Here is a 24,167-nt window from a genome sequence, read left to right as displayed (position 1 = left end):
GGAAAATGACAAACCACTGTACAGGATTGTAGTAAGCCCTGATGTGGGTGGAGTACTGAAGCATGGCAGGTGGGAGATGTTCACACACACCATTTTTAAGATTATTGCTTTTCAGCTTCATTCATTCACTCACTATTCACACACACACACACACACACACACACACACACACACACACACACACCTTCCCTGACCCTGCCTTCCATTCACAAACCGATGCTTGTCCACGCCCCCGCTGCCACAGGGATGTACTACTGGCAGATGGTGAAAAATTCTACCAGTGGCTGGATAAAGCTGGACTGGAAGACTGCACAGAGGCATTAATCATAGCTGCACAAGAACAGGTCCTAAGCACAAGATCCATAGCGGCCGAGATCTATCACACAAGCATGACCCCAGGTGCAGATTGTGTAAAGATGCCCCCAAGAAAATCCAGTACATAACAGCAGAGTGTAAAATGCTAGCAGGAAGATCATATATGGAACTCCATAATCAAGTGGCTGGCATAGTGTACAGAAGCATCTGTGCTGAGTATGGACTTGAAGTCCCAAGGTCAAAGTGGGACACACCTCTGAAGATGGTTGAGAATGACCAAGCTAAGATCCTGTGGGACGTCCAGATAGACAAACTGGTAATGGCTAACCATGGTAGTGGTGGACAAACAGGAGTACAAGGCTGTGGTGATCATCTTCTCATGTCGAGATTCCCTCTCAAATCACAATGGCACTCCAGATGTCTTGATTTTTCATTGCAGATTCTAGGTCCTCTGGTCTCAATCCAGTATCTGACTGTAATCTGTCTATGAAAGTCATCTGTGGCCTGCCAGGATTTCTCCTTCCGTGTTTCAGCCTCCAGAGCACTGATAGATGTGGTGATAGATGTAGCAATACCAAGTGACAATAACATCAGGAAAAAGGAACTTGAGAAGCTCGAAAAGTATCAAGACTGAAAGAAAAGTCAGAAAAGATGTGGAAGATGAAGCCAACAGTGGTCCCCATGGTGATCGGAGCCCTTGGTGCAGTGACTCCCAATCTGGGAGAATGGGTCGAACAGATCCCAGGAACAACATCCAAGATCTCTCTGTCCAGCAAAGTGCAGTCCTAGGAACAGCTAAGATACTGCACAGGACCCTCAAGCTCCCAGGCCTCTGGTAGAGGACCCGAGCCTGGGGCGGGGGGGGGGATTTTTAAATATGTATGTGTGTATATATAAAATGTGAATGTGTATGTATACATTGTATATTATATATTAAGTTATATGAATTTAGTTATTTTACATTATGTTCCTATATAGGGCACACTTTAATTGGGGCCCAGCTCTGTTATGTGACCCCTACCATATTTTTGTTTCTTATTGTATTTGGTGAAAGCTTAATCAAACAAAACTGAATAAAACAAGACAAAAAGGACCATCCAGACTGTTACTAGCAGCAAGTCCAAATGCCAGGGTCTGTCATGGTATGAGGTTGTGTCAGTGCCCTTGGCAAAGGTAACTTACTCTTCTGTGATGCCAGCATTAATGCAGAAAAGTACATTGAACTTTTGGTGCAACATATGCTGCTTTCAAGACATCATCTTTTCCAAGGATATTTCAACAAGACAATGCAAAACCACATTCTGCACACAGTATAAATGCATTGCTACAGAAGAAAGGGCACCTGTCCCTACTGTCCCCAAGAGAGAATGTGTGACAAATTTTGAAATGAAAAATATGACAATGTTGACCCCATACTGTTGCAACCCTTAAGACCTGTTTGCAATAAATATAGGACAAAAGAACACCTGAAACGCTTCATCACTTGGTGACTTCAGTCTCTGGATATCTTTTAAATGCTGTGAGAAGGAATGGCAACATTATAAAGTGATAAATGCTTTACCATCCCAACTTTTTTGAAATGTTTGGCAAGAATCAAAATTGAAATGTGTTTATTAAAAGAACAACAAAATAACATCAAATAAAACATAAAATTATGTGCTGCTGTGTTGTTTTAAAGGCCAACAATTATTTACAAATTATTGTTTCCAGTTTTAAATTTAATTTGAACATACCATCCCAGGTTTTTCTGATTTGAGGTTGTACATTGCCAGCTAAACAGAAAAGGACCAGTGTACAGGATGAAAGAGCTTAAATCAGCACAGTTTATTTGGTTTTATAATAATGGTATCCATTATTAAGCAATCAGTAAAGTGTTGCACAGTAGTCAAAAACAATTTTATTTAAAATGCATGAAATTAATAAGAAATTTACCAGAAGATTTCTTAGTTTGCAATGATTTAAGCAAATGTCACATTTCAGTCTTCATGGTTTTCTTTTTTCTGGTTTTTTTTTTTTTTTGGTTAATACTGTGTTGAAATACAAGTCATAAAATTATTTAGCACTTGACCTCTGGGTAACTGTTGTATGTACTGATATTTAACAAGAGACAGACAGAGGCAATAGGTGAAGATGCATAGCGGCTGTGATTCAAGAATGATAGGTCTGAAGAGAGAAAACAGTGCAGACTCCAAGACAGTTTTCTTAACTTAATACATATTGGCATTGACACATTGAGATTTGTCTCTCCAAAGAGCTAAATAATTTCTCGCTTTCAAAGACTCGACTGATAAGGAAGATCTTCCCTTATCACTAATTTCGGTAGATCTTTGCAAATGAGGGCATAGGGCACTGAAAAATTCTTGGCACCCTCCATGTAAATGAGCGAAAAATATGTATGTACATCCATCCATCCATTATCTGCCAGGGTTGTGGGAGAAGCTGGAGCCAATCCCAGCAGCTGACTTTGGGCAAGAGGTGGGGTTCACCCTGGGTAGGTCACCAATCTACACAGAAACAACCAACCATTCACACCTATGTAGCCAGCTGACCTAATCTGCATATCTTTGGACTGTGGGAGGAAACTGGAGCAACTGGACGAAACCCACACAGGCACAGGGAAAATATGCAAACTATGCAGAGAAAGGCCCCAGTTGGCCACGAGGTTCAAACCCAGAACCTGTGTGCTATGAAGTGACAGTGCTATATATACACACACATACACACACACAGTGGTGCTTGAAAGTTTGTGAACCCTTTAGAATTTTCTATATTTCTGCATAAATATGACCTAAAACATCATCAGATTTTCACATAAGTCCTAAAAGTAAATAAAGATAACCCAGTTAAACAAATGAGAGAAAAATATTATACTTGGTCATTCATTTATTGAGGAAAATGTTCCAATATTACATGTCTGTGAATGGCAAAAGTATGCGAACCTTTGTTTTCAGTATCTGGTGTGACCCCCTTGTGCAGCAATAACTGCAATTAAACATTTCCGGTAACCGTTGATCAGTCCTGCACACCAGCTTGAAGGAATTTTAGCCAATTCCTCCATACAGAACAGCTTCAGCTCTGGGATGTTGGTGGGTTTCCTCACATGAACTGCTCGCTTCAGGTCCTTCCACAACATTTGGATTGGATTAAGGTCAGGACTTTGACTTGGCCATTCCAAAACATTAACTTTATTCTTCTTTAACTATTCTTTGGTAGAACAACTTGTGTGCTTAGGGTCGTTGTCTTGCTGCATGACCCACCTTCTCTTGAGATTCAGTTCATGGACAGATGGCCTGACATTTTCCTTTAGAATTCGCTGGTATAATTCAGAATTCATTGTTCCATCAATGATGGCAAGCCATCCTGGCCCAGATGCAGCAAAACAGGCCCAAACCATGATACTACCACCACCATGTTTCACAGATGGGATAAGGTTCTTATGCTGGAATGCAGTGTTTTCCTTTCTTCAAACACAACGCTTCTCATTTAAACTAAAAAGTTCTATTTTGGTCTCATCCATCCACAAAACATTTTTCCAATAGCCTTCTGGCTTGTCCACATGATCTTTCGCAAACTGCAGACAAGCAGCAACGTTCTTTTTGGAGAGCAGTGGCTTTCTCCATGCAACCCTGCCATGCACACAGCTGTTGTTCAGTGTTCTCCTGATGGTGGACTAATGAACATTAGCCAATGTGAAGGAGGCATTCAGTTACTTAGAAGTTACCCTGGGGTCCTTTGTGACCTCGCCGACTATTACACGCCTTGCTCTTGGAGTGATCTTTGTTGGTCGACCACTTCTGGGGAGGGTAATAATGGTCCTGAATTTCCTCCATTTGTACACAATCTGTCTGACTGTGGATTGGTGGAGTCCAAACTCTTTAAAGATGGTTTTCTAACCTTTTCCAGCCTGATGAGTATCAACAACACTTTTTCTGAGGTCTTCAGAAATCTCCTTTGTTCGTGCCATCATACACTTCCACAAACATGTGTTGTGAAGATCAGACTTTGATAGATCCCTGTTCTTTAAATAAAACAGGGTGCCCACTCACACCTGATTGTCATCCCATTGATTGAAAACACCTGACTCTAATTTCACCTTCAAATTAACTGCTAATCCTAGAGGTTCGCATACTTTTACCACTCACAGATATGTAATATTGGATCATTTTCCTCAGTAAATAAATGACCAAGTATATATTTTTTCTCATTTGTTTAACTGGGTTCTCTTTATCTAGTTTTAGGACTTGTGTGAAAATCTGATGATGTTTTAGGTCATATTTATGCAGAAATATAGAAAATTCTAAAGGGTTCAGTAACTTTCAAGCACCACTGTAAAAAAAAAAAAAATATATATATATATATATATATATATATATATATATATACACACAAACAAACACTGTGCTGGATTGACTAACATCCATAAAGGTTGGAGACAACCTTGTGACCAAAAATTTCTAATGTCACTTGGTGAAGATCAGGTGCAGTATTTTGTGAGATGATCTCAGGACAGGTTTCTTTCTTGCAATACTTCAAAGAGCTTCCATCCATCCATCCATCCGTCCATCCATTATCTGTGACTGCTTATCCTGTGCAGGGTTGCAGGCAAGCTGGAGCCTATCCCAGCTGACTATGGGCGAGAGGTGGGGTACACCCTGGACAAGTCGTCAGGTCATCACAGGGCTGATACAAAGAGACAAACAACCAGTCACACTCACATTCACACCTGCGGTCAATTTAGAGCTACCAATAAGCCTAACCTGCATGTCTTTGGACTGTGGGGAAAACCGGAGCACCCAGAGGAAACCCACGCAGACACGGGAAGAACATGCAAACTCCACACAGAAAGGCCACTGGGCTCAAACTCAGAACCTTCTTGCTGTGAGGCAACCATGCTAACCACTACACCACCGTGCCACCTTCAAAGAGCTTCAAATATTAAAAATAGCCATTAGAATATATATATATATATATTTTTTTTTTTTTGAGAAAATAATATTTAGTGAAAATGAGAATTATTTTTGTTAGAAGAAATAATAGATTCTTCTATGGTTTGAGTGGAAATTTTGAAATTTTGTGTATAATGTTTGTTTTATATATAGTTGTTTGCTCACTTTTATGATGCATGCCAATAATTGTCTTAAATATGCATTCTGACAAGAAAACTATAGTAGACACAGTTGGCAGCTTGTGTAGTCTAGGCATCAGATCCTTTTTGTCTGCGTTTAGAAGGGGGCACCAGACGAGCAGGTAATTCAGGCGGCAGGCCATGCCCTTCAAGTTTCACCTCAATCAAGTGGCTAGCCAGGGCAAATTCCTCATCATCCAGCATGCCATCACGATCCACATCTGACAACTTCCATATGCGACCCAGGACAGAGTTGGGCAGCCGTGTGCTCACCATCCAGTCTTTGGCTTTGGTACCACTCAGCTTTCCCTCATTGGGTGCAAGATTGTAAAAGATCTCATCATACTTGGGCTTATCTTTCGTCACAATCCAGTCTTCTTCCACCTCTTCATCCTCACCGTCATCCTCACCTCTCTCACCGAAAGGGTCACCCTCCACAAATGGTCCTGCTCGGGTCCCCAAAAAAGCCCCTCCTTGGACTCCAGGTTGACTTCCTCCTTCCAGCTCCTCCTGCCTGAGGAGAGGCATCAGCTTGGCGATGTCAGTGGACAACAGTTCATCCAACATAGCCATCATATTGGGTTTAAGGGCCTTAAACTTGGTGAAGTCATGACCTGCAAGGAGTTCCTAAAAAATTAACAAAAAACACAGTTTTATGTTTCATACACCTGAAAAGAATATATCATACAAATGATTAAGATTAATTAATAACCAGGAGGAGACCAATTATAATGATGGTATTTGCAGTATTAAATTTAATACTCTTAACATTTAGAGTGCCCACTTTCAGGACATTGCAGGAAAAAAGGGGTTTCCATACTTTTTTTTTTTAAAGCTTTCAAAATATTTTTTTCTCAAAAGGAACCCTTTTCTTTCATGGTATGACATAAAATCTTTAGGGGTTTCCCTCAAAGACACAAAGTGTCATCATTAATGCCGCTTTTCCACTACCAACACGGCTGAGTTGGGCTGAGCCGTGCCGTGCTGAGTTGGGCTGAGTCGAGCTGAGCGGGGCTGTTGGCGTTGCATTTCGACTACAATCGCGCTGAACCGTGCTGGCTGGAAGTGGGTGGACACATTGGGTGGAGTTAGCGAAAGTGGGTGGACGTCAGGTGATGTCGTTAGGCGGCGCAAACAGTGACATCAGTGATCTTTTAAGCGGTAGTCTCACGACCCGGAGAGTAAACAATAAACATGGAGGACATGGAGTCATTAGTGTTGCTGGTCTTGGTGCTGTGGCTTGTTGTCACCAACAACGCCAACAGATACTGGCAAGAGCGTATAGATGAGGCGAGGCGCATAAGGCTTCATAATTCTCGTAATTCGTAATTCTCCTTCTTCCGGGTTTACGGTGTTTACAGATCCCAGCATGCTCGCGGGGCGTGTGTGGGCGTGTGAGGACACTCCTCCTCACCAATCAGTGCACAGGGGAGTGTCTCCTCATGCCCCTAGCCTCACTCAGCACGGTTTGGCTCGCTTCAGCCCTACTCCAAAACCGTGCTAGTTTTGGGGGCTGAGCAGGGCTGAAGCGAGCTGAGTCGTGCTGTTCTTAGATAGTCGAAACGCGAGCCATGTCGGGCTGAAGTGAGCTGAAGTGAGCTGAAAAAGGGTAGTGGAAAAGGGCCATTAGGTTGTTCGATATGTTCTGTGAATATATAATGTTACCATTTTAACCTGAAAAAAGTCACTTAGTTTCTGTAGTTCAATAATCAAAATTAGTATTACTATGATCAGTAAGTATAGCAAAAGTAGTATAAACAATGATACAAATAGCATCAATCCATCAAGAGCTGAACTTGGAGCAGAAAAACAATAAATTTTATATCTTCAAAGATCCTTCAATATCATTACAATTACTTCCCATGACATAACTTTTAGGGGAAACTTTCAAGTACAGTACCTTATACCTTTAGGGTATACTGTATCTTTAGATTTAGTAAAAGTAGTTTAAGTAATGATACAAATAGCATCAATCCATAAAGTGCTGAACTTGCAGCAGCAAGTGATCCTTAAATATCATCACAATTCATCTCTACCATGGATCTATTAAAGTTGCAAAAAAAAAAAGATGACCAAAAGTCTAAAAAGCCTTATAATGTCTCTGTGAAAGCCACTATCTGTTTTAGCTTGCACAAACCTGCATCTTGGCACAGTCAGGAAAATCTCCAGGGGAAATGTGATGTTGTAACTGGATCTTGGAGAAGATGACTGGCAACTGGTAGATCAAATTCTTTTTCTTATTGTCCTTCCTGAAGACAGAAGGCATCTCTTGCTTCAGGTAACTGATTATGTGAGCATGAACCTGTAAAGTGAGCAGATATTAAATAAATAAATTTACACACACACACACACACACACACACACACACACACACACACACACACACACACACACGGTGGTGCTTGAAAGTTTGTGAACCCTTTAGAATTTTCTATATTTCTGTACAAATATGACCTAAAACATCATCAGATTTTCACACAAGTCCTAAAAGTAGATAAAGAGAGGCCAGTTAAACAAATGAGACAAAAATATTATACTTGGTCACTTATTTATTGAGGAAAATGTTCCAATATTACAGATCTGTGAGTGACAAAAGTATATGAACCTTTGCTTTCAGTATCTGGTGTAACCTCCTTGTGCAGCAATAACTGCAACTAAACGTTTCCGGTTACTGTTGATCAGTCCTGCACACCGGCTTGAAGGAATTTTAGCCCATTCCTCCATAAAGAGCAGCTTCAGCTTCAGTTGTGTACTTTGTGAATATTTTGATATAATTAAAAAAAAACATCACACATTGAGCCCTGTGATGACCTGGCGACTTGTCCAGGGTGTACCCCGCCTTTCACCCGTAGTCAGCTGGGATAGGCTCCAGCTTGCCTGCGACCCTGTAGAAGGATAAAGCGGCTAGAGATAATGAGATGAGATCACACATTGGCTGGAAGATATGAAGTTTATCTCGTATTGAAAAACTTGCATTTTTCATACAAAATACATTGCGGATCTGAGTGACATATTTTCTGACATTTCACTCTGATGATGTCACACCCAGTGTTTTCTCTGACTAAATGCGTGTTGTCAAAATGGTGAACCAGTTCAAAATTAAAATTTCAGATTAACTTGTGTGTGTTTTTTTTTTTTGTGGATTTGTCCATATGATATGAAGAACATTACATGGTGGCGTGAAGCTATTAAGTTTATCTTCTCATATTGAAAATATTTTCACTCATTCGCTTTGCTCACTCGTGAATATATTCACCACTTGAAGATAAACTTCATATGTTTGCGCCACCATGTAATATCCTCTATTTATCACCTTCAACTGACATGTTTACTCAAATCATTTACTATTACATCAGTGGCAAAATATAGCTATTATATTGACTGTATGGACTGTATGTAAAAAATGAAAATAGACTAGAACAGCGGCTACAATTATTGACAGTCCATAATTAGACACCTTTTCAGATTTACCAGTAAAAAACAAATTTACAAAGGTGAGTTCCATTACAACAGTTATTATTGGTTAATTAATTAACCAGAAGACCCCCCTCGCCCTTTGATCTTGTCATCTGATGACACACCTCATTACCTAAGATGGAATTTTTTTTAGCACGATCAGCAATTTGAGGAAAACCTGGACATTATCATTGCAGGTAAGCATGGTGGAAAGATCATGGACCTGTTTTAACTTATCAAATTCACTGATATTTCATGATATCCTTGTCAAAACCTACTTTGTTTCTTACTCTTTCATTTCACAGTTGTCATTTTGTATCTAAACACACGTTTGAGAAGTCATGTGAGGTGTCGATAATAGTGATCACTTTCACCGGTGTCCACCATTATCGACACCCTGTGGAATTAAGTGACATTTACAACTGTATTGATCTTTGTGTAACATTGTTGAAATATATGAAATTCTTCAAAAAAAAATAAAAGTGCTGTGATTTATAGTAATTTTTTTCTGATTCATAACAGAATGGAATGCTTATGGAGTATTTGGAATCCTATTGCAATAAATAGAATTAGACCAGAATTAAATTCCTAGCGTATAAAAAAATTACATGCTTGAAATATTCAGGTTTTTCTATTCCGTTCAGAATTTGTTTTTTTGCAGTTTGTTGTAAATATCTACCACATATTACAATATCAGTAGACATTTAATATTTTTAGATGTAAAAATATAAAGTTTTGGTTCGAGGAATGACGTGCGACCTTTGACCTGGATTTTCATGTGGTTACAATGTCAATTGCCTGTTGACATTTATTGGTAAACTCCAAAACTAGAAATTAATACAAACAATGAACGATTAACAAAAGGTGATCTACGAAAATGCTTAGAAAGTGGGTAAGAAGTGGAACAAAGATTTTCTGACACAGGTTAAATATCAGTTCATTTGTTTACAAACGTTAGAATTACTTCCTTGTTTACATAAGCACCAACATCGATATATTTATATAAAATATATATTTTGTACTTCATATAAGTCTATGTAAAACTAATTTTAAATAAAAACTGTGTTTTGTTAACTTAATATCACATACCGATTATTTTTTTCAATAAATAATCATCTGGATGTCAATAATTGTGGAATGGTGGTGATAACTGTGGACAAAGGTGTCGATAATTGTGGAACAGTGTTATGTGATCTAATACACTAAGTAATCGGGAATCAACTCATTTTTTTTCCAGTGGAAGTTTGAGTAATTATTCATGCACAATTTACATATTGAAAGTATTTTCTACTTTTGCAATGGGCAAAAGATCGTCAAGGTGTTGATAATTGTAGCCACTGCTCTATTTTGTCATTGTGCATAGATAAAAACAATACAAAACAAAACCCAAAAATAAACACCATTTGCCGATCATGGTAAGTGCCCTGATGTACCCACTGCACATTTAAGTGAAAACTAAAACTTTATAACAACAATATATCAATTTTAAAAGTTATGATATTGCTAAAAATAGGCTTACCTGGCCGCAACCATTTGCATTTGTACTGAAACCGGATAGCTGCCTGTGACATAAGCGGCACGCTAGTACGCAATTTATCTTCATTACACAGAGCCATCAAATCAAGGCTTCTAATTTTAAAATAAATCCCCAGGTGCCACCTCTCTCTCTCTCTCTGTTCCCTGCTTCAGTGACTGGGCTGATTTTTACACCTAAACACTTGACACCTGGGCATCTTCAGGGTTGTCTACAACAATTTAGAAGCAACGTGTCCACTAGATCTCAGCCTTGGTAAGTCTTGTAAGCCTTGTCACAATCTTGGATTCTCTCGTGTAATTTGTACTGAGAGTGCGATATGTGAGCCTTGGGGAGAGTAAGATGGCGTCACCCAGGGACATTGCTTGTCTTTTAAAATAAAATCTGTCCACAGTATATAGGTACAAATATGAACAAGTGAATGAGTGGCAGTTCTGTGGGTGGAAATGTCTTGAAGAGAGAGGTCAGAGGAGAATGGATAAACTGATAGTTGAACATTGGTCAAACACCACCTGTTCCCCCCTCCCCCCAATCTTTATCTGTCCAGTTTGTGAGTCTGTGTCTCAGATTCCTATTCTTAGCCGACAGGAGTGGTGCCCAATGTGGTCTTCTACTGTTGTAGCCCATCCTCAAGGGTCCACATCTTGTGCCTTCTGAGATGCTTTTTTTGCTTACTATGGTTGTAAAGAGCATTTACTTGAGTTACCATCATGAACCAGTCTGACCATTCTCCTCTGACCTCTCTACCTCTCTCATCACCAAGACATTTCCTCCTGTAGAATGGTCACTGCCTTGTTGTTGTTTTGTTTCCACCATTCTGTGTAAACTCTAGAGACTATCATGTGTGAAAATCCCAGGATATCAGCAGTCTCTGAAATGTTCAAGCTGCATCGGGCAAAGTCACTGAGACCACATTTTCCCTATATCTAATATGAACGGTAATTGAAGGTATTGGCCTGTATTTGAAAATATATTGCATGTTCTGGATCTAAATCTAGATTTCTTTAAAGCTGCAAATAAAATTTAATAACACTATCTAAATGTTTTACTAGGAATGCTAAAATAATGTTTCATTCTTTTCTTTTTTTTTGTGCCAGAGGTCTGAGATATCAACCTAATAGTAACACTATTATCATCAACAAATTATTCAACACAAAATACCTCACCCTGACTAGACGGGCTCTCTTGACCAGATCATTGAGCTTGCGGAGGGCTGCATTTCGTGGCAGGTTCTGAATGTCAGCAAAAAGATCTTCCTCTTCCAATTCAAACAGCTTCCGGTTGTCTGGCACCATGAGAGGTTCAGACCAGAATGAGCCGATATATACTCTCAGCACTTCAGGGGTTCCAAACACTTTCCCCAGAGACCACATTAGAGCACCATATACTCGCATTAGCTGCTGTGTCCCAACCATATCAGCCTTGTTAAGCACCACACGCAGTTTGTCCTCATTGCCCTTCAAAGCACTTATGGCCTCTGAAAACTCATCAGAAATCTCCAGCTTGTGGGCATCAAAAAGGAGAATAATTCGGTCCACTCGTTCAGCAAACCAGCGCAAGACAGCTGGGAAGTCATAGCCTATAAAAAAAAGATAGACAAACTGATCATTTTTTTTCAACAGCTTGCAAATAATTGCATAAACTTGTTTACATCTTTAACCCAAACACTATTTCTTTATTTACTAGAATAAAAATAGAAGCTACAGCATATATCCTCCATCTGTCTGCAGCCTTTCTTACATTCATACATTGTTGCCATGCTTATGCAGTCCTTGTTTTCCTCTCCCTGACTGTCACACCCTGTGTTTCACCCTCCCACACAGTGTGTCAGATGTGATACAGCTGTTTTCTGACAGAACATTTGAAATAAACCAGGTGTAAGCTGAAGCTCTCCCATATATATTCTCTGTCATATGGCTAATGCCTAGGAATATACATAAACTCTGTGGTATTAGAATGGGTAGAAAATGCACAAAGCAACATGAAACACATCAGCAAATATTCTGTTACAGCACATGCTCTTGGTTCATTTTAGTTTTACCATTAAAAAAAACGGATTCACAGCACTTCTCACAACTACAGTTAACTGCAGCAGTGTGTGGTGTTTTTTATGACAGAGGATTAGCACAGTATAGGGTGCAGTTACTTGAGGGTGGAGTTTCTTTCTTTTCTCTACACCACTGGCCCTTCACCTTTAGTGTTAGTCTTACCTCGGCTCACTCTTTGTTTCGCTCCCGACAGGATGCCAGGGGTGTCAATGATACTGATGCTCTCCAGAACCTGGTTGGGCAGCTGCGCACACTGGAATCTAACAATACATTGTCATTTATTTAACAAGTCAAGGTCCAAATGTTTCCTGAGATGTTACTGGATGCTGTTTCCTGACATTTTCTAAACTTTGCAATGGAATTCTTTGCCTTTCACTACTTAAACTGCACTAAAGTTACCGATTCTTTAAACACAGATGAACAATAAAAGCTGAAGTCAGAACAGTTGACCTCTCGAGGACCTTGGACCAGAGCTATGCAGAAGTTTCCAGTCCCCTTGTATCATGGTGAGGCGATCTCATGTATACTCTGGTCTGCACCCCTCCCAGTTTGGGCCATTGTGTGGAAGTGGTGCTCTAAAAGCATAGGGACTTCCTGAAGGAAAATGATCAGTGCTGCCAGAATCAAACAATGTGGCTCACGAATGAACGGATGCTTAGAACAACACAGCCACTTCCTCCTATAAATGGATTTTTCAAGCTGTCCGATTCCCAGGGCAGGAAATTGAAGAAGAGACACAACTTGCTAAAAACACATGGAAATAAGTGAACCTCTGATTTGAGGTGATTACCATCAGGACAGAATTACAGTACAACAAAAATATCAGAAACTACTATGTCTGAATAAAGCACTAACTACTCAAGTCTCCTTTATATCAAACTTATTTTTACTTGATATTTGTACATATGAATTATTTCAAATTACATTATAAAGTTTATATATTATAATTTCAACTGCTTCAGATATACAGTTCTGAGCTTGTCTTGAGCAAGTAGGAGAAAAATTACAATCATTATGTGATAGACTGGTTTCAGAAAATCTTAAGAGTTTCTTTTCAATATTTCAGTTTAATTTGTCCTGTTCCATATAGACAATGACATTCTATAAACCCTCTTTAGTGTCATGCATTGCAGCATCTACTTTCACAATTATCTCTTGTGATATCTCACCCTTTCTCTATAGTTCTACAAACAAGTTCCTCCTCCCTCAGAAATTTGGCAAAGGCACTTGAAATTCCATGGAGCAGAAATAATTTTCTATGATCTCTTGCTCCTTACTCTGCGTACCTCTTGAAGGAGGAGTGATCGGGTGACATATTCTCTCTCACTTTTCTACTTTCACTCATATCTTCTCATATTTATGAAAAAAAAAACATGTTTGGGTATACACAATTATTCATTAACCTGTTTAGGAAAGTGTTTCCAAAGGGGTTGAGTTTGCGGAAGGGCTTGTTGGGATCCACTATGAGAGCATTTCCAGGGATTATTCCCTCCATGTCACCATGCATGATAGCAGTAAAGCAATCTGTAGTAGGCTCTGGACCCACACGGCTTCCGGGCACTTCTTGTTCCAGAAGGTACCTGGGAAAAGAGATCAACTGATTACCCTTTATGTCAGGCAGCTTTCTCAGTTTTTAAGAGAAATTCTAGACCTGCTGAATTTTTTTTATCTTTTCAACCTATGAATAATTAATATTCTTACTTGATGAAAGTAGTCTTTCCTGTGGAGTACTGACCAACCACTAGCACCATGGGTTTGTTGTCAAAGTCAGCATCCTCCAAACTTGGAGAGTGGAAATCATGAAAACCATAGTACTCCTCAATAGGCAAAAGCTTCTTACGATACAGTGATTTCAGCCCCTCTGTGACTGTTCTGATCACTTCAGGGGTCTTCTTGACGTTTTTCCGCCCCCAGCGAGACATATTGTTGAATCTGTGGGACTTTGGAATGATTTGCTTCACTGACAATTTAAGGGTCTGTTTTGGACTATGTATTTATGTTTCCTTTGGCTGTACAGGCTATTCTCCTTTTCCCTGTCTTTACACAGGGTGGTAGCGTAGGTCTGCCACCTAAATTTAGCAAAGGAAGATAGATAGATAGATAGATAGATAGATAGATAGATAGATAGATAGATAGATAGATAGATAGATAGATAGATAGATAGATAGATAGACAGACAGACAGACAGACAGACAGGATGAAGTTAAAAATGGGTTAATAATTGTACAACCCCAAATCAGACAATGTTAGGATGGTATGTTGAAATTAAAACTGAAAGCAATGATTTGTAAATAATCTTTGACCTGTATTGCACTCAAAACAATACAACAGCACATTATTTGATGTTTTACCTCATGACTTATTTATTTATTTCAAAATATACACATCAATTTTGATTCTTCCACCACATTTCAAAAAAGTTGGGATGGCAAAGCATTTACCACTTCATAATGCTGCAGTTTATTCTTCCAACACTTAAAAGATTTTTAGAGACTGAAGACATCAAGTGATGAAGTGTAGTGTTTCAGGTGTAATTTTGTCCCATTCTTCCTGCAAACAGGTCTTAAGCATTGCAACAATATTTTCATTTCAAACTTTGCCACAATTCACCTCTGGAACAGGCACCCTCTTCTTCCACAGCCTTTGTAATTACATTACATTAATAGGGAGGGAGTTTGCATGTTCTCCCCGTGTCCATGTGGGTTTCCTCCGGGTGCTCCGGTTTCCCCCATAGTCCAAAGACATGCAGGTTAGGTTAACTGGTGACTCTAAATTGACCATAGGTGTGAATGTGAGTGTGAATGGTTGTCTGTGTCTATGTGTCAGCCCTGTGATGACCTGGCAACTTGTCCAGGGTGTACCCCGCCTTTCGCCCGTAGTCAGCTGGGATAGGCTCCAGCTTGCCTGCGACCCTGTAGAACAGGATAAAGTGGCTAGAGATAATGAGATGAGATGAAATAATAGGGAAGGAAAGTGAAACACAGCGATCCTAGTGGTAGCATTCCTAAGCCGAAAGCCATACGGTACTATTGAAAATCCCATAGACCCGATTTTTTAAAAAAATCCCACGAAGTTATGATGTGGAACTTGGATTTGGAAAGGCGCTAGACTTGTAGTGACGTCACATACGCGACGTCGGGTCCGTATAGTCTTTGATCAGCTTGTTAAAAAACATTCAAAACAATTCAAATCGGTGGAAAAAAAAAAGTATGATCACCAGGATCGATAGAGCTGCCCGACATGCACAACATATGGAAGCCATTGTCTTAACTTTGAAGTGTAACCCAAAATGTAATTTTTTGAAAAGATATTCCCATTCATTTTGCCATAGAGGTTGGAACACATCCAGTAGGGGGCAATGAGATTACTTTCCCTCCCTATGGCATTTAGCAGTCTTATACAGATGTACAATGTACCCAGAACAGTCTGGGGAGGGGTTAGGTGTCAAGGCCACTTCAGCCATTCCTGCTGGTCCAGGGAATCAAACCTGCAACCTTTTGGTCTCAAAATTGCTTCTTTAACCATTAGGCCATGGCTTTCCATGTGTGCAGAATCTCATTTTGCATTGTCTTGTTGAAATATCCATGGAAAAGCTATCATGAAGGCAGCATATGTTACGCCAAAATCTCAATGTATTTTTCTGAATTAATGCTTCTATCACAGAACTGTAAATTACATTTGACAAGGGCACTAACACAACCCCATACCATGATAGACCCTGGCTTTTGGACTTCTTGGTGGTAACAGACTGAATGGTCCTTTTTGTCTTTGCTCTGGAGCACATGGCGTCTATTTCTTTGAAAAAAAGACCTGGAATACTGATTTGTCTGACCACAGTACATGTTTCCACTGTGTGATGGTCCATCCCAGATGTCTCTGACCCCAAAGAAGTCCACAGCTAACAGAAGGCTTCCATTTTGTACAGTAAAGTTTTAACCGGCATTTGTGGATGTCACTGTGTATTGTAGTGCTTGACAAAGGTTTGCCAAAATAATCCCATGCCTATGTGATTATATCAGGTATGATACATGTGTGGCAGTGGGGGTGTGGTCAACCGTCAGTTTGTGAATGGAGGGCAGGGCCAGGGAAGGTGAGTGGCAAAATTATTACACCTGTTGTCAATTAATGGTGTGTGTGTGTGTATTTTGCAGTAACGATGGCACAAAGAAAAGGAGGAAGAGAGCAAAGAGGGGGCGCTCTCTCCCGACCAGAGCATGTCTGTGAGAGAATGAGTCAGCTAAAAGCTGAAAAGTGGTAGAAAAAGAAAGTGAGAATAAAGCCTGTGTTGACACCAACTCCTGCCTGTCTGCGCTTCAGTATTCAACCCACGTCAGGGATCTATTACAGTGGTGCCGAAACCTGGGATACTGAAGGGAACCACCCCATGGAGTCCTCCCCACTTAAGGACCTTATTCATGCCCTCACTGCTGCCCAATAGACTCCGCATCAAGCCCTGATCAACCTTGGGAAGGAGCAGGAGCATCGCTTCGAAGCCTTGCTGCTGGCCCAGCAGGAAGATCGCCATGTGCTCTGGCACCTGCTCGCATTGGCGGGGTCCATGACAAACACAGTCAACAACACAATCAGCGCTTCTGCACACTGACATTGGAGGAAGTTGGCTGGCCGTTCATGTTCGGCCAACAGCTCCAGGATGCCTGTTGGCGATGGCTGAGGGCAGATGACCGCAATGCTGAGGGGATCATTGACATGGTGGCGCTGGAGCAGTTCATCATGCAGCTGCCGGAAGGGACAGTGGAGTGGGGCCAATGCCTGGTGTCACTGGATCGAGCCATTGAGTTGGCGGAGGAGCATTTGGCAGTGATTTCAGCAACAGGCGGATATTCTGCTTCTTCTCTTTCTCTCGCTCCTTCTCCTACCTCCATCTTACCTCTCCCTGTCCCCGTCCTGTTCCCCCACCATGGAGGCAGGGGACGCCCCCCCAGCTGGCTCGCTGCACCTGTGGTGTCCCCCTCCCTTCTTTCCCTTCTGTGTCTTCTCCCCCCCAAGTGAGTGATCCCCATATTGCCAGTGCAGAGGTGAAGCCTGGGCTGGTATGCTTGCGCTGTGGGGAACCTGGGCATCTCCAGAGCCAGTGCTCTGCAATGGAGGTGGGAAGCTGTGGTCTGGATCCCCAATGTGCCAAAGACTGTCCTCGATCGGGCCAGAGCGTTATCACATACCAATGAGTATTCAAGGGGATACATATCATGCATTGGTGGATTCCAGCTGTAAATCAGACCTCAATCCACCAAAGCCTGGTGCAAAGTGAGGCATTTAGGAGAGCACAAGTGGTGAAAGTTGTGTACACACCGGGATGTTCACAAATATCAACTAGTGTCCATCCACATTCTATTTTGGGGGAAAAAGCATAGTGTAGAAGCGGTGGTTAACCCACACCTCACCCACCCACTGATTCTGGGGACTGATTGACTGGGGTTTAAAGGTTTAATGGAGGATGTAGTAGTGGGCGGGTCCTGTTGTAACACCTTGCAGGGGGATTCCAGTGTAGCATTGACCGGGGAAGCTGTCTTAGATCCGTCCATGTCAGCATCATGTCAGAGTGATGTGATGAACGGGGAGCAGCCTACCCCTCCTCCCTCTCTCAGGATTCCCTCAAGGATTTCCCATTAGAACAAATGCGAGACGAGACCCTGCGTCATGCCTTTGCCCAAGTGAGGGTAAATCGATGGTCAATCTCTCCAGCCAAATGCAACATCCTCCTTCCTGTGCTTTGCAGTTATTAAAAACAGGCTATAACAAGTGACGCAGGACGTTCAAACCAGTGAACAGACAACTCAGTTATTAATCCCAAAGAGCCATAGGGAACTCGTATTCCATGTGGCTCACTTTAATTTGATGGTCGGACACTTAGTTCAGGATAAGACACTAGCCCGAATAATGGCCCGATTCTATTGGCCAGGGATTTGCACGGATGTCCGTCGGTGGTGTGCAGCATGCCACGAATGCCAGCTGGTAAATCCAGCAGCCACTCCGAAAGCATCTTGTGCCCTCTCCCTCTAATCAAGACCCCCTTCAAGAGAATTGGCATGGCTCTCACTGGGCTATTAGATCAGTCGGCATGGGGATAGTGCTTTATTTTAGTCCTGGTGGACTATGCAATATGATATCTGCAAGCAGTTCTGCTGCATAACAGTTCTGCAAGTAATGTGGCAGAGACACTGTTTAAAATTATCTCCCGAGTCAGGATTCCAAAAAAAAAATCCTGACTGACCAAGGCACTACGTTTGTGTCATGCACACTTCACAAGCTTTATGAGTTATTTGGGATTAAATCTATCTGCACCAGCATCTATCACCCACAAACAGATGGCTTGGTAGAATGGTTCAATCAAACACTTAAAATTTTAATTTAGAAGTTTGGAAGTAAAGATGCATGTAATTGGGATAAATGGCTCGAACTGCTGTTATTTACAGTACGAGAGGTCCCGCAAGCCTCCACAGGATTCTCCCCATTCGAATTATTATATGGGCATAAGCCTTGTGGCATTTTGTACATGCTGTGGGAAAATTGGGAGGAGGGACCTTCAAATAGTAAAAACGAAATTCAGTACGTTCTTGACCTGCATGTAAAGCTCCACACACTCATTTCACTTACCCCAGGAGAATTTACAGCAGGCACAAGAATGCCAGGCCCAGATATACAATGGGGTGCACGCCTTAGAGTTCACACTGGGAGATAAAGTACTTGTATCACTGCCCACTAAGAGCTCCAAATTGATCAAGCGGCAAGGGCCCTTTGAGGTCACATGGTGAATTGGGGACATCAACTCTGAGGTGAGGCGAATGGATATGGGTGGGGCGCTACAAATATACCACCTCAACCTGTTAAAACATTGGAATGAAGGTGTCCACATGGAGTCGGTGTCAGTAATTCTGGAGAGGGCAGAGCTGGGGCCAGAGGTAAAAATGAAAGTAACCACTCAAGCTGCTCCAGTCCCTTGTGGAGACCACCTCTTACTGGCCCAGCTCACAGAGGTTGCCAGGTTGCAAACAGAATTTTCCAACATGTTCTTGCCCCTTCCCTGCTATGCTCACCTCATAGAACACCACATTGAAACACCTCCAGGGATGGTGGCACATAGCCGCCCATACCGCCTGCCTGAACACACACACACACAAAAAAAAGGTGGTTTGAGACGAACTCTAGGCCATGCTTGAAATGGGAATAATCGAGGAGTCCCACAGTGACTAAAGCAGCCCAGTGGTCCTGGTCCCCAAGACCGATGGGTCAGTCCAGTTTTGTGTAGACTATAGAAAAGTCAATGCGGTGTTTAAATTCAATGCGTACCCAACGCCTCACATTGATGAGTTGCTCGAACAATGAGGCACTACTCGCTTTTATTCGACACTGGAGTTGAAAAAGGGATATTGGCAGATCCCCATGACTCCTCTATCCGAAGAAAAAAAAAAGGCCTTTACCACACCATTTGGTTTACACCAATTCATCATGCTTCCTTTCGGGTTATTTGGTTCTCCCGCTATGATCCAGCGGCTCATGGACAAGATCCTCCACCCCCATGCCTAAAACACCTCAGGGCCATCCTGGAGTCACTGCAGTGTGTGGGCCTCACGGCTAACCTGAACAAGAGTGCTCTGAGAGCACAATATATATCCCCTGCTAGCAACTATACCTATACTGTAAGTGCTTAATACACCCTCATGCAGTTGTCAAAGTACAAGTTTGCCAAATTACATGAAATTCCTCCAAAAACTGTGAGGAAAGTTGATTTCAGAAAGCAGATTTCAGAAAGCAAGCACACCTTGATGAAATTGCCAAAGGACAAGTTTGTTAATAATCAAGGGCATGACTCTGGTAAAATTTGCCCAAATTAAACTAAATTATTATACGTATAACTGTCATATTACAAAGCCTTTTGCCAAGTTTGGTGAAATCCCTCCACAAATTGTGAGAGGAGTTGACCTCAGAAGAACGTACACCCTCATGAAATTGTCAAAATTAAAAGTAATTTAATCAAGGGTCAAAACTCTGGTAAAACTTTCACAAACGAAATTAAATTGCAATATGCATATTACCATCATACAACAAGGTCTTCTGCCAAGCTTCGAGAAATTTGTCCAAAAATTGTGAGAGGAGTTGATGTCAGAAGGCAAGCACACCTTCATGAAGTTGTGAAAGTACAAGCTTGTTAATCAAGGGCCACAACTCTGGTAAAATGTGACCGAATGGAACAAAACAACAATGCCTTTTGGCAAGTTTTGTGAAATTCCTCCAAAAATGGTGAGAGGAGTTGATTTCAGAAGGTGAATACCTTTTCCTGGAATGGACAGTCGGACAGACTTCACCACAACATAATCCCCCTTTGGGCCTTTCGGCCAGCGGGGGATATAAAGTGTGCAATTGGGCGGGGGGAAAGTATGGTATTTGGGTCCCCAAATTGACAAGACTGCAGCAATTGTGGCCTGCCTGAGGCCCAAGACCAAAAAGTGTATGAGGCAGTTCCTGGGGCTGGCTGGCTACTATCACAGGTTCATACCTAATTATTCGGATGTCACCAGCCTGCTGACTGATCTCACTAAAAAGGGAGCATCAGATCCAGTCCAGTGGACGGAGCAGTGCCAACAGGCCTTCACCAAGTTAAAAACTGCACTGTGTGTGTGTGGGGGGGGGAGGGCACTTTTACACTCCCCTGACTTCTCTCACCCTTTTATTTTACAGACAGACGCATCAGACAGAGGGCTGGGGCTGTTTTGTCCCAGAAGGTGGAGGGCGAGGGATGTCCAGTGCTGCACATCAGTCGCAAGCTCTCAATGCATGAAAGTAAGTACAGCACCATTGAGAAGGAGTGCCTGGACATCAAATGGGCAGTCCTCACCCTCTGGTACTACCTGCTGGGGCGTCCGGTCACACACTGTTCGGACCACGCACTGTTCCAGTGGCTCCACTGCATAAAGAATGCCAATACACGGATCACCCATTGGGACTTTGTCCCATCTGGGGGCGGGGAGTCCACAGCAGCCGGACAGCTCCCTGGCCTGAGTCGGGTGAAGGTGAGTGGCAGTCATTACACCTGTTGTCAATGTTGTGTCTGTTGCAGTGACTATGGAGCAAAGAAAAGGAGGGAGAGCGCGAAGAGGAGGATCTCTCTCCCCGACCAGAGCATGTGTGCACGCGCGTGCGAACGAGTCAGCTAAAAGCCGAAAAGCAGTAGAAAAAGAAAGTGACAAAGCCTGTGTTGAAAACCAACTCCAACCTGTCCACACTTCAGTATTCCACCCATGTCAGGGACATACTACAATATGATGGTTTTTGATGCAGTACCATCTGAGGGATCAGAAATCGCTTACGCTTGTGTGCTTGCCCTTTATACACAAATTCCTCCAGATTCCTTGAATCGTTTAATGATATTATGCACCATATAGGGTGAAATATCCAAATTCCTTCCTATATTTCTTTGAGGAACATTATTTTTTAAACATTTCAGTAATTTTCTCATGCATTTGTTGACAAACTGGAGATCCTCAGCCCATTTTTTCTCCTCAAAGACTAGGCCTTTCTTGGATATTGATTTTGTACCAAATCATGATTACAAATCACCTGTTTCAAATCACATCATTATTTAATGGTTTTACCTCATCACTAGTCCTAAATTGCCCCTGTCCCAACTTTTTTTGGAATGTGCTATAGGACTGAAACACAGGAATGGATGTATATTGACAAATGAAATGAAGTTGACATTACATGACAGCCATTTCACAGATGCTCTTATCCAGAGCAACATACAACAGAACACTGACATACCCACAGCAGTGGGAAGCCCAGGGAGCAGCTGGGGGTTAGGTGCCTTGCTCAAGGGCACTTCACCCATTCCTGCTGGTCCAGGGAATTGAACCGGGGACCTTTTGGTCCCAAAGCTGCTTCTCTAACCATAGTCTCAAGACCATGGCTTCCCTATGACCAGACCAAACATGAAATGTCTTGGGTTCATCCTGTCTGCAATGAACTACAAGTCAAAGTAAAATTAGAAATCACTGCTTTCTTTTTATATTTGCATTTTCCATACCATCCTTACTGTTTAATTTTGAGTTGTAAATTGTGCATTAGGAGTTTAAAATCTCAGTTTAAATCTCCCTCTTTAATAGTAGGATATCCTCACATCCTTCTGAATGTTATTGGACAACCAAAAACAATTATTAGTTAAGCATTAGCAAATGAAGAATGCATTTCTGTACTGTTAAATACACTTAGATGTTTTATTTAGAAGATGGGTTACGCTCCAAAAATAAAGACTTGTCTTTTTCTTTTGGCTTGTGTGTATTCCTTTTATTCCAATGAAAAAGTTGAGTGCATTGCCTGTGCCTGGAAAATGTTGGCATTCACTTTGGAAACACTCATACACCCCTTCATCCACATACATAGCTCATTTCTGTATACTGAAAAGAGATTCTTCCAGTTGAGATTAATCTAGTCACCAAAAGACAACAGCTACAATGTTCACATGTGAGGCTTATTTCTTTTTCTAAAAACAAACCACCAAAACAACCCCACCACTGTTGTGTAAAACAGTGCTGTAGTTTTAAAACAAATCAACATGTTAATGTGGTTGTTGATCCACAGACTATCCAAGTGCTGTGTTAGACTATATTACTCAATATGTATCCTCAGTTGTATTTCCCCCCTTTTTTGCAAAACCATTTTTAGTCGAGAGGACTACATGCACTGTTTGCCTGAAAAATGTGCTTTGAGGATTTGATATCATTTTGGCTGGGGAAACAAAACAACTGATCACAGATAACCCAGAAGGAAAAAAAAAAACAAAAAAAAACAGCAACATCGAAACTCTCAATCTCAGATGCACCAAGTTCAGTAACTTGGTTTGAAACAATTTCCAACTGTATCCGTGAAGAAGTAAGCTTTTGAAGTTGGACTTCTAACAAGCCTAACAGTCTGCACAGGAGATGGAAAATTCTTTGTTGCAATCATCTTGATGGAAGCACTGACTGATGTACATTCCACTTTAGTCTCAAAGACTGTAGATTCACAGGGTGTATTTAAGAACCATAAAGGGCAACATGGTCTTGTCGATTCGGACAGAATCGAAAGATAGCTTATCGATTACTGTTCTCAAATCATCTGGCTTACTTTACACTCCATATAGTTATCAGTTTTTGGCAGTTTTGAACCATCTCATGATTAATTTCGTAAACTGCAGCTGTGTTGCATAAGAGGAGACACTGAAATTGGGCATATTTTCTGTAAATATTACTGTACTGAAATTTATTTAAAATACATCTATGAAAGAAAGTGTAACAAAGTATTACAGGAGAAATAGCTACATACGAGAATAAAATTTAATGCAACTATTTCAGGTAACAAAATATAATCATATTTGATTATTCTTACCTGTTATGCTGCTGTAAAAAAAGAAACCACAAATATAAAAACGTAACAATGCTCTGTTTTACTTGTTAATATTTAACTCAATGTTTCACCCCAGAAACAGGTTTTACTTAGGATAGAATTTTTGAGAAAAAAAAAAGTCTTCTTCAAATAAGTTTTTGGATCAGCTCGACACGTCTTCGCTATGCATGCAGCACTGAAATGTCTTGGTTGGGTCTCCTCCCTCCCTTTCCCCCCCTCCCTTTTTCTCCTCTTGTTTCTCACCACAAAAACTTCTCACCACTACACACTCTGAGGCTCAAACTGTTTT

The 24,167-nt window shown here is 41.3% G+C and overlaps 1 protein-coding gene across 1 annotated transcript; it reads right to left on the bottom strand.

Moving 5' to 3' along the window:
- Nucleotides 1–4,629: 4,629 nt before the first annotated feature.
- On the bottom strand, nt 4,630–24,092 carry ehd2b (EH-domain containing 2b). The gene is made up of 7 exons (XM_060923994.1): nt 23,861–24,092; nt 14,180–14,547; nt 13,882–14,058; nt 12,641–12,738; nt 11,597–12,009; nt 7,578–7,742; nt 4,630–6,067 (listed from the first exon to the last, which is right to left on the bottom strand). The coding sequence occupies exons 2-7, from the start codon at nt 14,398–14,400 to the stop codon at nt 5,510–5,512; spliced, it is 1,632 nt and encodes a 543-aa protein (XP_060779977.1). The 5' UTR covers nt 14,401–14,547; nt 23,861–24,092; the 3' UTR covers nt 4,630–5,509.
- Between the last annotated feature and the right edge of the window lie 75 nt (nt 24,093–24,167).

Source organism: Neoarius graeffei, chromosome 6 (assembly GCF_027579695.1).
Source record: "Neoarius graeffei isolate fNeoGra1 chromosome 6, fNeoGra1.pri, whole genome shotgun sequence".
Classification (NCBI taxonomy): Eukaryota; Metazoa; Chordata; class Actinopteri; order Siluriformes; family Ariidae; genus Neoarius; species Neoarius graeffei.
Note: the sequence above shows the minus strand (reverse complement) of the source record. Positions and strands in the feature narration are given on the sequence as shown.